The 12512-nt window shown below is 47.3% G+C and overlaps 1 protein-coding gene across 1 annotated transcript in view; it reads right to left on the bottom strand.

Moving 5' to 3' along the window:
* The window catches only part of LOC310705005 (uncharacterized protein), a 149744-nt gene extending 138458 nt beyond the window's left edge, over nt 1-11286 (bottom strand). The window contains exons 1-3 of the mRNA XM_083499184.1: nt 11215-11286; nt 11009-11164; nt 7274-7762 (exon numbers count right to left, since the gene is read on the bottom strand). Coding sequence (XP_083355310.1) covers nt 7274-7762; nt 11009-11164; nt 11215-11271 — 702 coding nt within the window. The 5' untranslated portion in view covers nt 11272-11286. The remainder of the gene's footprint in view (nt 1-7273; nt 7763-11008; nt 11165-11214) is intronic.
* Between the last annotated feature and the right edge of the window lie 1226 nt (nt 11287-12512).

The raw sequence follows: 12512 nt of genomic DNA, 5'->3' as shown, positions 1-12512 counted from the left end.
TCAAACCTTTACATAATTTTCTTTCTTTAACTTATTTCCTTGACCTCCTCACACCTCCCTTCTTTGTTTTGTTTTTTTAAAGATATTTATTAGGATTTTCAATATTAATACAGTAAAATCAAAAAGAAAAAAAAAGAAAAAATACAAAAAATACAAAAATAAAAATAATTTAAAAACTCACAAAATTTCCATTACTTATTTTCCATTAACTTGTTTCCCAGACCTCCTCATACTTTCCTTTTTTGTATTCCAATTCAAATTATCAGTTCAGCAAATTCTCACCATTAATTTTACTTATTTCTAAACCTTTTTTCCATATCTCTTAAGCATTACAGCTGGAAACCCCTTAATTTCTATCCAACATCATTCTAACATTCATTAATTTTATAATACTTCTGTAAGTAGTCTTTAAATTTCTTCCAATCTTCTTCTGCCGACTCTTTTCCCTGGTCTTGGAGGTCCTGCTGAATATGATCAGAAGGGACCAGTTGGTGAAAGGTATACAGGTCGGAGCAAAACAGTACAAATTTAGGGCATTTGCAGATGACTTAGTATTGACATTACAGGAGCCAGAATCTAGTACTAAAAGGGTTCTGGAACTAATTCAAGAATTTGGTCAAGTGGCAGGATTTAAATTGAACAAGTTAAAAACTAAGGTTTTAGAGAAAAAAATAACATCGATTGAAAGAGAGAGGTTTCAGAATGAAACAGGTTAGACCGGGGGTCGGCAACCTGCGGCTCCAGAGCCGCATGCGGCTGTTTAAAGCCTTTGCTGCGGCTCCGGGGCGGAGGCGCGAGGGGAGGGCGCGAGGGGAGAGCGCGAGGGAAGGAGGCGAGGGGCGGGGGCGAGGGGAGGGCGCGAGGGGAGAGCGCGAGGGAAGGAGGCGAGGGGCGAGGGGTGGGGGCGAGGGGAGGGCGCGAGGGAAGGAGGCGAGGGAAGGAGGCGAGGGGCGAGCGCGAGGGGAGGGCGCGAGGGGAGGAGGCGGAGGAGTTAGTTGCCTGAAGCCACTGTTCAAAACTGGTCCCTGTTTTGAAGGGGAGTGAAGAACACACACTCAAAAAAAGGTAACTTGTTAATTTAATGTTTATTATGTTTACTGATTTGTGCTTTGTGACTGTTTGAGGTGGGGTTTTTTTCTTGGGAGGCTGGGCGGCGCGAAGAGAGGGAGGCTTGTGGTAGCGTCGGGGCTTGTCTCTAGCAAAGTAAGTCCTCGCTATTTGGTCACATGCGCAGCATTGTGGCTTCGGAGCTCCAACACTTGCTTTGCCGGCTGCTTTCAAAAGCGTCGGAATCAGCTGTGCTGTTGCTGGGTAACCGGATCGTCCCAGCAGCCATCTTATCTGCCCATGTGGTCTTCTGAGGCGGCCGCCATCTTACTATAGGAAATTCCACGTGGGAGTTAGTTGCCTGAAGCCCCTTTTTAAACTTAAGCAGGGGAAAGTTTTTGGGGAACGTTATGCAACAGCTTATTGCTGGTCTTTGTCGTCCCGCCTTTGTAAGCAGGCTGCATTGAAAGGGGGCATATACACTGGTCACTGTTTTGAAGGGGAGTGAAGAACACACACTCAAAAAAAGGTAACTTGTTAATTTAATGTTTATTTCTATGAGGAGGAGTAATTCTGAGGGGTCAAACAAAGAAATAATAAAAAGTGTCAAAAAAGGTATTTTTATAATGACGAATGCCTCATTATTATATATTATTTACATCAGGCACTGATTATGATTTATGGTACACTGGGGCCCTGATTAATTTTCTATGGCATTTTGGGGCATTGGTTATTGGGCATAGCAAGTTGCGGTCGCGTGGAATTTGTGCTTTGTGACCGTTTGAAGTGGGTTTTTTTTCTTGGGAGGCTGGGCGGCGCGAAGAGAGGGATTATTTTTATAATGACGAGGATGACATTGGGCCCTCATTATTAATTATTATTTACATCAGGCACTGATTATGATTTATGGTTCACTGGGGCCCTGGTTAATTTTCTTTGGCATTTTGTGGCATTGATTATGCAGTTGCGGTCGCGTGGAACTCCACGTGGAGTTAGTTGCCTGAAGCCCCTTTTTAAGCGAAGCCCCTTTTTAAACTTAAGCAGGGGAAAGTTTGGTGAAAGTTTGGTGAATTGCTGCCAAGGAGTGTGGTGGAGTCTCCTTCTTTGGAGGTCTTTAAGCAGAGGCTTGACAACCATATCTCAGGAGTGCTCTGATGGTGTTTCCTGCTTGGCAGGGGGTTGGACTCGATGGCCCTTGTGGTCTCTTCCACATATGTATGTGAGCAGGTCTTCTCCAACATGAACTATATTAAAAACAAACACCGATCACGCCTCACAGATGACAGCTTGCAAGCCTGTGTGAAAATGAAGGTGACGTCTTACAGCCCTGATGTGCAGACACTGAGCACTGAGGTTCAGGAGCAAAAGTCCCATTAACCTGGTTACCTGGTTGTAAATTAAATATTTTAATTAGCTATTAATTTGTCCTTTTTTCTTGAGATTGACAGCTGACTGCACGATCCTGTATATATAGCATTAAGGCCAGAAACAATATATGCAGTGTTATATTTGTTTTAAATGTTGCAATGTTTTTGCGGCTCCCAGTTGTTGTTTTTTTTTTCAGAAACGGGTCCAAGTGGCTCTTTTTGTCTTAAAGGTTGCAGACCCCTGGGTTAGACTGTGGTTAAAAAAGTGAAATACCTGGAGATTAATATGACAGCTAAAAATGGGAATCTATTTAAAGATAATTATGAGAAATGTTGGACGGAAGAGAAAAAAGATTTAGAAATTGGGTCAAATTTGAAGCTTTCTTTGTTGGGTCGAATTGCAGCTATAAAAATGAATGTATTGCCTAGAATGTTGTTTTTGTTTCAAACATTGCAAATTGCGGACAAGATGGATTGTTTCAAGTAGTGGCAGAGAGATATTTCTAGATTATCTGGCAGGGCAATAAGCCCAGAATAAAATTTAAGATATTAACTGATGCAAAGGAAAGAGGTAGATTTGCCCTGCCAGACCTTAAACTTTACTATGAATCAGCAGCATTCTGCTGGTTGAAAGATTGGCTGCTCCTTGAGAACACAGACATTTTGGATTTAGAAGGTTTTAACAATTTTTTTGGGTGGCATGCATATTTGTGGTACGACAAGGTCAAAGCACATAAAGCATTTAAAAACCATATTGTCAGGAAAGCATTGTTTAATGTTTGGATAAGATATAAAGATTTATTGGAGAATAAAACCCCAAGGTGGCTGTCACCAATGGAAGCAAAGCAAAGGCTCTGAAAAGACTCAATATGGAGTCCAAATGGCCGAAATATTGGGAAATTTTGGAACAAGAGAGAGATAAATTGAAACTGCAGAGTTTTGAGAAGCTTAAGGATAAGGTGTGAGACTGGCTTCATTATTTTCAAATAAGGGAGGCTTACAATTTGGATAAGAAAATTGGCTTCCATGTGGAAAAATCAAAATTAGAAACAGAATTGTTAGAACCCAAAACTAAGACTTTGTCAAAGATGTACAACTTGCTGTTGAAATGGAATACTCAGGATGAAACGGTGAAATCTGCTATGATAAAATGGGCACAAGATGTTGGACATAACATTATGTTTGCTGACTGGGAACAGTTGTGAACCACAGGTATGAAATTTACGGCATGTAATGCCTTAAGAGAGAATATTATGAAAATGATATACAGGTGGTACATGACCCCAGTCAAGCTCGCAAAAATATATCATTTGCCTGATAATAAATGCTGGAAATGTAAAGAGACTGAAGGTACATTCTTTCACCTTTGGTGGACGTGCCCAAGGATTAAGGCTTTCTGGGAAATGATCTATAATGAAATGAAAAAGGTATTTAAATATACCTTCCTGAAGAAACCAGAGGCCTTCCTCCTGGGCATGGTCGGCCAATTGGTGTCAAAGAAGGAAAGAACTTTCTTTTGTATGCTACAACAGCAGCAAGAATACTCATCGCAAAGTATTGGAAGGCACAAGATCTACCCACTCTGGAAGAATGGCAGGTGAAGGTGATAGACTATATGGGACTGGCAGAAATGACTGACACCTCCCCTCTTTGTATTCTAGTTCAAATAGGTATTTCAGCAAATCCTTCATCTTTGTTTTTATCCTAATAATTTATCTTAATATACTGTAATTTTCCATTCTCTCTTTCACCAATTAGCCGTCCACTTTTACCTTATTTAATCTTATTTCTCATTAAAACTGATATATTTGAACTTATTCTCTTAAGACATTTCCCCTAGGGTCATAAAAATTTCATTCTATGATTTTCCCATCTCTCATTAAAAAAAAATTTTTTTTTTAAGTCTCAATATATACACTTTAAATTCCCAATTTTCTTTCACCATCTCCCCTCCCCGGTCTCGGCCCCTACCAACAGTTCCATCAACCTCCAACAGTCCATCAACCTGGAGATCTTAAATCTGAGGCTCTTAACTCCTCTTCATGTCCCATCTGCCGATCTTCTTGATAATCTTTGGTATTAAAAAGCAGTTCTCGGGGGGGCTCCAACCCAACGATGGTCATATTCCTTCTTAGCAGGTCTGCCAGATTTCCATAGTTAAGGATAGGGCCCATAAAGTATTCCAAATCTTGTTTCACACTTCTTCCAAGTCCAAAGGCCCCAAAGACTCCGATCTCCTCCTGGCTCAGATTCATATCCCAAAAGTCATTTGATCCCCACATAAGGTGATCTCTCCACCTTTCATTTTCCAGATCAAGCCAGGCTCCCATCTCCAGAAACTGGCTTCTCCTAATTATAATCATATAAGGCCTCAACTTATAATCCTCCATTTGCCTCTGTAGGGTTAAGGCTCCCCCTTGCATCACTTTAACAACAACTTTCTCCTTCTCTGGTTTTTCAATTTGTTCAATTGAAAAAGATTCCTGTGCCGGATTCTTGTCGACTTCTTTGCTGATGCCCACTTTTGTTCCCAAAATATCAACACTGGTAGCCATGGCATCTATCTGTTCATGCAGCTTTCCCAATAGATAAAATGTCCTATTCAATACAGACGCTACTTCTTTCTCTACCGACATCCTTGAAATGTTCAAGGTCAAAGCTGGTTTCTCAGAGCCTTTATCTTTAAAACCAATTTCCCAGCTGCATTCTTGTAACAATGTCCAAAAACTCCCTCTAGAGGGAAACAGTCTCCATTTATCAATCCTTCCAGCACAGTCCCAAAAGTCTCAAAAGTAAATTAGTAACAATTCCAATTACCTTTCCTTCTTTTTAAACGCAGAAACGGACAATGGAAACAAAGTCTTTCTTTTGTATCTAGACAGCTAGCTGTCAAATTTGTCTATTCACCGTCGATGGGCTCCTCACAGACCGCTCCCAGGTTTAGGGATACGGCGCTTCAATTCTTAAATTTTCACCTTCTCCTGCAGGCTTCCCCTGCTTCCAAAGGCGGTATTAGAATAGTTTCAATCACTGGAGTTTTAATCCTTTACGTAGGACTTTCCAAGACCTTAGTTAACAAGTTCTTTGCTTCAGTCTATTTACAGAAAAGGGAGGTGGACTTCCTGTTTAGACCTTCCTCGTTCAATGCCAAATTAAATTATTTTAAAAGCCCAATTTCCAGTTCTACTCACGGGTTGTTGTTTGAAATCCAATTGTCCACAAGAAAAAGTCAGCGCTCTCCAGCAACGGCTGTGCGGCTTCACTCCGTAAAAATAGCGGTCGATTCAAAACACTACGCCACTCGCCCCACGTCGCTTTGGATCCCCCAAAAAGGGGGTTCTCTGCGAGTAGGGGGGGCACTCCTGGTGTCAGCCGAATCCCACATTCCCAGGCTTCCTCCGCCTGGGATTTTTGAAGGGTCTCCGCCTTCGCCGCGGTGGCAAGACCCGAATTTCACGGAGCGGGTTCCTCTCAGAGGAGCTCCGCCATTGCCGATGACGCTAACCCAGAAGTCCTTCCACATGTGGTTTTCAAATCATTCTGCCTATGCAGGGATTCCAGTTTGCCAGATGGAAGGATCCACTTTCTCCTCTCCTCATGTGCTGTTCTAGGGAGTTCCCTCCCAATGCTGTAAAGCCAAATTCAAGGGGTTCCTGGGAGCATGGAGGGGGGGGATGGGGGGCAGGCCCCATTTTTCATCCGATGGGGCTGGTTAGGTGAATCCAGGCCACTATTTGTTCTCATTTGTCCACTCCTTAGAAAACAATTTTAGCATTCAGTGATCAATCTACAATTAAAATAAGCCTATTTTGGTCTCCTGGCTCTGAGAGACAAGCAGGGAGGGTGGCTTCTGGCAGAAGGAGAGGGAGCCACCGATGATCCTCCTTCTCCTTACTCACCTCAGCTTCTCGACCTTCCTCTCCCACTTGCCTCCTTCCTCTTCTGCCTCTGATTCTACACTGCATTCTACCACAGAGTTTCCCAGCTCACTAAGCCCTGTTACCATTTCAGTTTCTAACACCTCCTCTTCCCAGGCTTCTCCCTCTTCCCCCTCTGATCGCTCATCCTTCCTCCACCTCCACTCCTTCGGCTCTGAGCCGTCTTCCCTTCCTGGTTCCCCGGCTGCTTCTTCCCACCATTCCTCTGTGTCCAACCAGTCCATGACATTGCTCCATCCCTCGGCCTCTGTCCCCACAAGGCAGCTTCCCCTGACCTGATCTGGTTCCACAGCCGCTGCTTCCCTTCTGCCCCCATGAAAAGGCGGATCAGGAGGTCTTGCCGGCATCCTTCTGCCACCTGCAAGAGAAAAAAGGTAAGCAGGACGCCAGGATTGTCTGCTTCCCTCACAGGTGAAACAGGGCATCTCTAACTACAGATGGGGCTTTGAGAAAGACTTACCTACTGAGAGCATTTGGAGGTTTGTGCCCATTTCATATGTTTGTTTGTGCAGAAATACATCTCCCCTCCTCTGGACCCTTGTTCTCAACTGTCTCTCCCCAAAACAAGGTGAAAAGAACCCTCAGATGAGTTGGAAAACCAACAGAATGAGACCAAATGGAGAAAAACCACCTTCCTCCTTACCCAGTGGCCTCTCTCTGGTGTCCAATGGAGGCCTCTCTGCCTCACAGGAATCCAGGTCCATTTCTGCAAAGAGATCCTTTCCCTGAAAAAGAAACAAGGATTCAAAACAGAGAATGGGGAGAAATACTAGAAAGAGAATGACAAAGACTTGAAGGGTGATAGATCTCATTCCATGGATGCTTTCCCAGAAAACGGATGGGCCAACAGTAGAGCATTATGGGATGTTCTCCGTCCTGCTTGGAGCCCCTTGGGAGTATCCAGAGAAAGGTCTCTCTCACCTGCTTTCTCTCCTCTGCCTGACTCAGGAGGAAACCTTCGGCCAGGGCCACCGCCTGGGAACTGGTCTCCGCTCCACAGTCCCTCACCCAGCTCTCCATCTCTGGTGGAAGGACAGCCAGGAACTGCTCCAAAATCACCAGGTCCAGCATCTCAGCTTTCGTGTGCCTTTCTGGCTTCAGCCACTGGTGGCAAAGGTGGTAGAGTCGGCTGCAAACCTCTCGGGGTCCTTTGGCCTCCTGGCAGCAGAACTGCCTCAACTGCAGGCTCTGCACCTCTGAGCAGAGGGTGTCCTCCTCACCCAGGATCTTCTGCACAGAGTTTTCCCAGAACCCCCCACTGCTCCCAGTTTGGATGTCATGGCCTCTTCCTGTTTCAGGGCCAGCTGTGTCTCGCTCATCCATCTGTGCTCTCAGGAAGCCTCTGAGAGATCGGAAGGAACACTTTGGTCTTCTGCCAAGTTCTGTCTGAATGAGAAGCTCTAGCAAATCCTACAAAGCAAATACATTGTTCTGTTACAGAATTTGTAGGTCAGGAGAAGAAAAAGATTCCCTGAGCAAGCATGGATGAGTCTTGCTGGGAACTAGGGCTGGACTGCACCACATCCCAGACCATTGGCTATCTTTTTGGGGGGAAAGAGGAGTAAGAGGAGAAGAAATATGTCTCTAGCCTTCTAGCAATGCAAATTGTGGAGGCAACTGAAGGGATTTCTGGGAGATGAATCAGCCTTGTTGCTCCTGCCTGCCAGTCAATGCATGAAGTCAAAACTGACTGACAAGGGAGTCATTTGTATCTTGTGTAAAATGGATACTTGGCTCTAGTGGGGGTCCTCACCTGGGGTTCCTCAGGAGTTGTTCTCCCCCCACCCCCACTCCCCTGCTTCTGTCTCCTTTTCTTGCACTTGGACTCTCTGCCGCTCTCAAGACAGACTCCTGGGGTGGGGTCCCTTTTTCTTTGCTCTGAGGGCCAGGTATGTATCAGGCCAACCCCCTGAGGGCCAAGTGGATGAGGCCAAAGACATATCCCTTGCAATTTAGGCGGGTAATCTTCCATTATTATTATTATTATTATTATTATTATTATTATTATTATTATTATTATTATTATCTTAGATGGCTGAACACACACACAGCCACTGATGCCAAGGTCCCTGGAGGCTCGGTTTCCAGCAACAAACCCTTTGGGACAGAGAGGATGTGGTCCTGGGATGCCCTGCTCTGGGTGCGAGGGGATTGCAGCAGTGGCCTCCGTGGGGAGCTGCCCTGGGAGACACTGGGAAACTGGTCCCCAATGCAGCAGCCAGACTATGGGCTGGGATCCCTCTCTTTATTCCTGGCCTTTCTCTCCCACCCTTTTTTTCTGGGGGGGGGGCTAGTCCACCTCCTCGTCTGGCTTTGCAAAACCACTTGCACATTTGTTCCCTCTGTTGTGCAATGAGGCTGAGCGATGTCACACAGAGTTAAAGTCCCATGGACTCCTTTGTTTAAAGAAGGGAGATTTTTTTCTGAAAGGGGGGGGCGGAGGGTCAAATGAGTTTGGGATCCTCTGATCTGCAGGAAGGAGAGCGTGGCAGACCTGGCCCCTCCCTGGCAGGACCCTCTCCTCCCTGACTTGGGGTCCCCCCCTGCAGGAGCAGATCAGGCCCCCCAGGCCCCCTCCCTTGCTGCAGCCCTGGGACCCCCCCCCCGTCTCCCCACTGCACCCTCTGGGGGGAGAGAGAGGAGACTCACCAGATCCCAGGAGGGGGCAGCGATGCAGCCCTTGCAGGAGAGACACAGAAGCGGGAAAGGACTGGGGAGGGAGGGGCCTTGGCTCTGGAGGACCTGGCCCCCCCTTGCTTCCTGGCCTCTCTAGGAAGGCAGCTCGGTTCCCTTTAACCCTTGCCAAGCCGAGTCCACCCAGCTCAGCCCTCTCTCGCTTGGCAGAGCCTCATATTCTTATTATTTTTTATGCATTTAGGGGGGCAGCTGCTCCCCCCCCCCCGGCTATGCCAATGCCCAGATATCCCTTTGTGGAGTGAGGCTCTTGGCTGGACTCTGAGCATCTCCCTCCCTTGGCCAGAAACCAGAGGAAGAGCTTGCAGGGAAAAGGGCTTTGCAGGAGGCAAGGAAGCTCCTCCTAGAATTCAGGAGTGGAGAGATAGGAGGGGATCCCAGGGTCATCTAGTCCAACCCCAGCAAGGCAGGAATCTCAGCTAAAGCATCCATGGCAGATGGCCGTCCGATCTCTGCTTAGAAACCTCCAAGGAAGGAGAGTCCACCACCTCCCAAGGGAGACCTTTCCCTGCCCAACTGCTCTTAGATGTCCCTCAAGGCAGCGGGTCCTGAGTTCTAGCCCTGCTGAAACCATTGCACTGGCTGCCAAGGAGGAACCAAGAGAAGTTCAACATAAATAAATCCTATTCTCGTCATAAATGAGTAATACTTTCCTATGCATGCTTTTTATACTAATATACAAAAGTATGCCATTCCCTTGTCCAGAAATGCTTAATTGCTAATTAAAAGGCCTGAAAATGGATGGTTGTTGTTATTATGTTTAGGGAAGCTTTTAATATTTGATGGACAATTGTATTTTAATATTTTGTTGGAAGCCGCCAAGAGTGGCTGGGGAAACCCAGCCAGATGGGTGGGGTATAGATGATGATGATGATGATAATAATAATAATAATAATAATACTATTGATCAGGTGAGTGTTCTCCTTTCAAAAGAGGCAGGTGGAATCTCCACAGTTGCTAATAGCATAGCATTGAAAGTGCAGGGAAATATGGGGAGCCCTAGAGCATCTGCTTGGCATGCAGAATGTCCCATTGTCAGCCCCTGGCATCTCCTGCAATGGCTGGACGAAATCCCTGCCTGAAACTGTGGGGAGCTGCTGCCAGTCAGTGTAGGCCAGGGGTCCTCAATCTATATTCCCTGGGCCAAATCCAGCCCTCCAGGGTCGTGAATCTGGCCTTCACAGTCATTTCAGAACCCACCAAGTGTCCGAGGCTGAAAGCATCTCACTGCCCCCTCATTCAGTCCCTGCATTGTGCTGAGGTAAACGCTACCGGCGTGGTGGCAGCTCTACCAATGAAAGGCCAGGGGGGTTCGCTCAGGGACGGGGAAGTGTTGTCTTTTGGCTTGAAGAGTGAAGTTCAGATTGGTGGAGGAAGGCAGACTTGGGACCATATGGTTTCATTACGTAGACGTTTACTTTAAAGGTGGGAGAAGGAAGTATAGTCCTATTTCTGTGAGTGGCGCAGGGGTCTTTCCACTCATGTGGTTTACATGCTCTGAAAGTTGGGATCCATTTTGTTATTTTAATTTTAAAGGGATGGAGTGGATCCGGATATTGACCATCTTGTTAGCCTGGGGTCAGCAACCTTTTTCAGCCGTGAGGTGGTCCACCATCCCTCAGACCATGTGGGGGGCCAGACTATATTTTTTTGGGGGGGTGAACCAATTCCTATACCCCACAAATAACCCAGAGATGCATTTTAAATAAAAGGACACATTCTACTCATCTAAAAACACACTGATTCCCGAATCATCTGTGGGCTGGATTGAGAAGACGATTGGGCCGCATCCGGCCCCCAACCCTTAGTTGCCTATCCCTGGCCTGGGGAGTCACATTCTGGCTGAAGGAGGCCAGGATTGACCGCCAAGGCTTGGGATGTCCCTCCTCCCCAGCAGTAGGACTTGGAATCCAGGAGAAAACTCTTGGAATATCCTTGCCAGGTGCTCAGGGACGGACTCACCTGTCCCCACGTCCTTCTCTTTGCAGATGTGCTGCGGTTGCACATCCCTCTCCCAGGGGTGAGTATTGGGGAGAACCAGAGCAGGGACTCAGACCTGCCCTCCTTGCCCCCCACTCTGCACTCTGGGATGTGGAGAAGCCCTCCCTTCGTGAGGAACTGACAGCCTGACTTTTGCCTTTCAGCTGCTGGAGGAAGATCAGCTGTACCTGCCGGAGGTGATTCACAACTGCCAGGCAGCTCAGCTCAGGGGGCTCTGAGGACATCCTGGCGAGTGATGGGTGGTGTGGGGGACCCCCATGGGGAAGTCTGGGAAGTGGGGGTTTGGGGACGGGGTTGTCCGTCTGCCAGAGAGGAGGACCCTACTGGCTTAGATTCACGTATCCTGTTTGAAAGGGGAATCATCTTAGGGACTTCTTGTGAAAATCTGGGTCAGGAATGCTGTTCCTGGAATGGACAAACACACAAGACGTAACGGGCTGTGCATTCATATAAACAATAATCTTCTATATATTCTTACCACAATATCAAATGTTTATCTTCCACATAAACAACACATAAAGTGCAATAATATAGACGGAGGTCCCAACAAATCAGTTCATTCATAAAGACCAAATGTCTGCTAGTTTCTGTTCCACATATGTTCATAAAGTCCAAATTGGGGACTACCACAGTTCCACATTGTTGACAAGGTGTGACGCGGGTTGACAAGGACGCGGGTGGCGCTGTGGGTTAAAGCCTCAGCGCCTAGGACTTGCCGATCGAAAGGTCGGCGGTTCGAATCCCCGCGGCGGGGTGCGCTCCCGTTGCTCGGTCCCAGCGCCTGCCAACCTAGCAGTTCGAAAGCACCCCCGGGTGCAAGTAGATAAATAGGGACCGCTTACTAGCGGGAAGGTAAGCGACGTTCCGTGTGCTGTGCTGGCTCGCCAGATGCAGCTTGTCACGCTGGCCACGTGACCCGGAAGTGTCTGCGGACAGCACTGGCTCCCGGCCTATAGAGTGAGATGAGCGCACAACCCTAGAGTCTGTCAAGACTGGCCCGTATGGGCAGGGGTACCTTTACCTTACAGTTCCACATTGTTGACAAGGTGTGATGGCCTGGGATTCGGACTTGGATGCTAACCTGAGGGATCCCAGCCTGCACACAATTCCCCTCCTCCAGAACCAGCTGAGCCAGGGCTGGGGCATGAGCCTGAAGGGTCCTCACCTGTGCTGGATCCTCAGGTGCAGGCACCAGCTGAGTCTGCTCTGGCTCCTGAGGTGATGGAGGACCCATTGCCTGCAGGTGCTCCACTCTCAGCCCCGTCAGAGAAAGCTGAGGTTGCCTCTGGGTCCGGTAACCCTCCAGCCTCTCCTGGGCTGCAGAGGCTCAGGGTTAGAGAGGCGAGTCACCAGAGGATCGGGGCCACCCTTATGCCTCAGGACAGAAAAAAGTCGGCCAGCCCCAGTCCCAAGTTGCGGAAGCAACATTGTTGGTTGCTAGTTCCTGCCTGATCTACTGACCTGT

This window comes from Podarcis liolepis (assembly GCF_965112155.1).
Source record: "Podarcis liolepis genome assembly, chromosome: 4".
Classification (NCBI taxonomy): Eukaryota; Metazoa; Chordata; class Lepidosauria; order Squamata; family Lacertidae; genus Podarcis; species Podarcis liolepis.
Note: the sequence above shows the minus strand (reverse complement) of the source record. Positions and strands in the feature narration are given on the sequence as shown.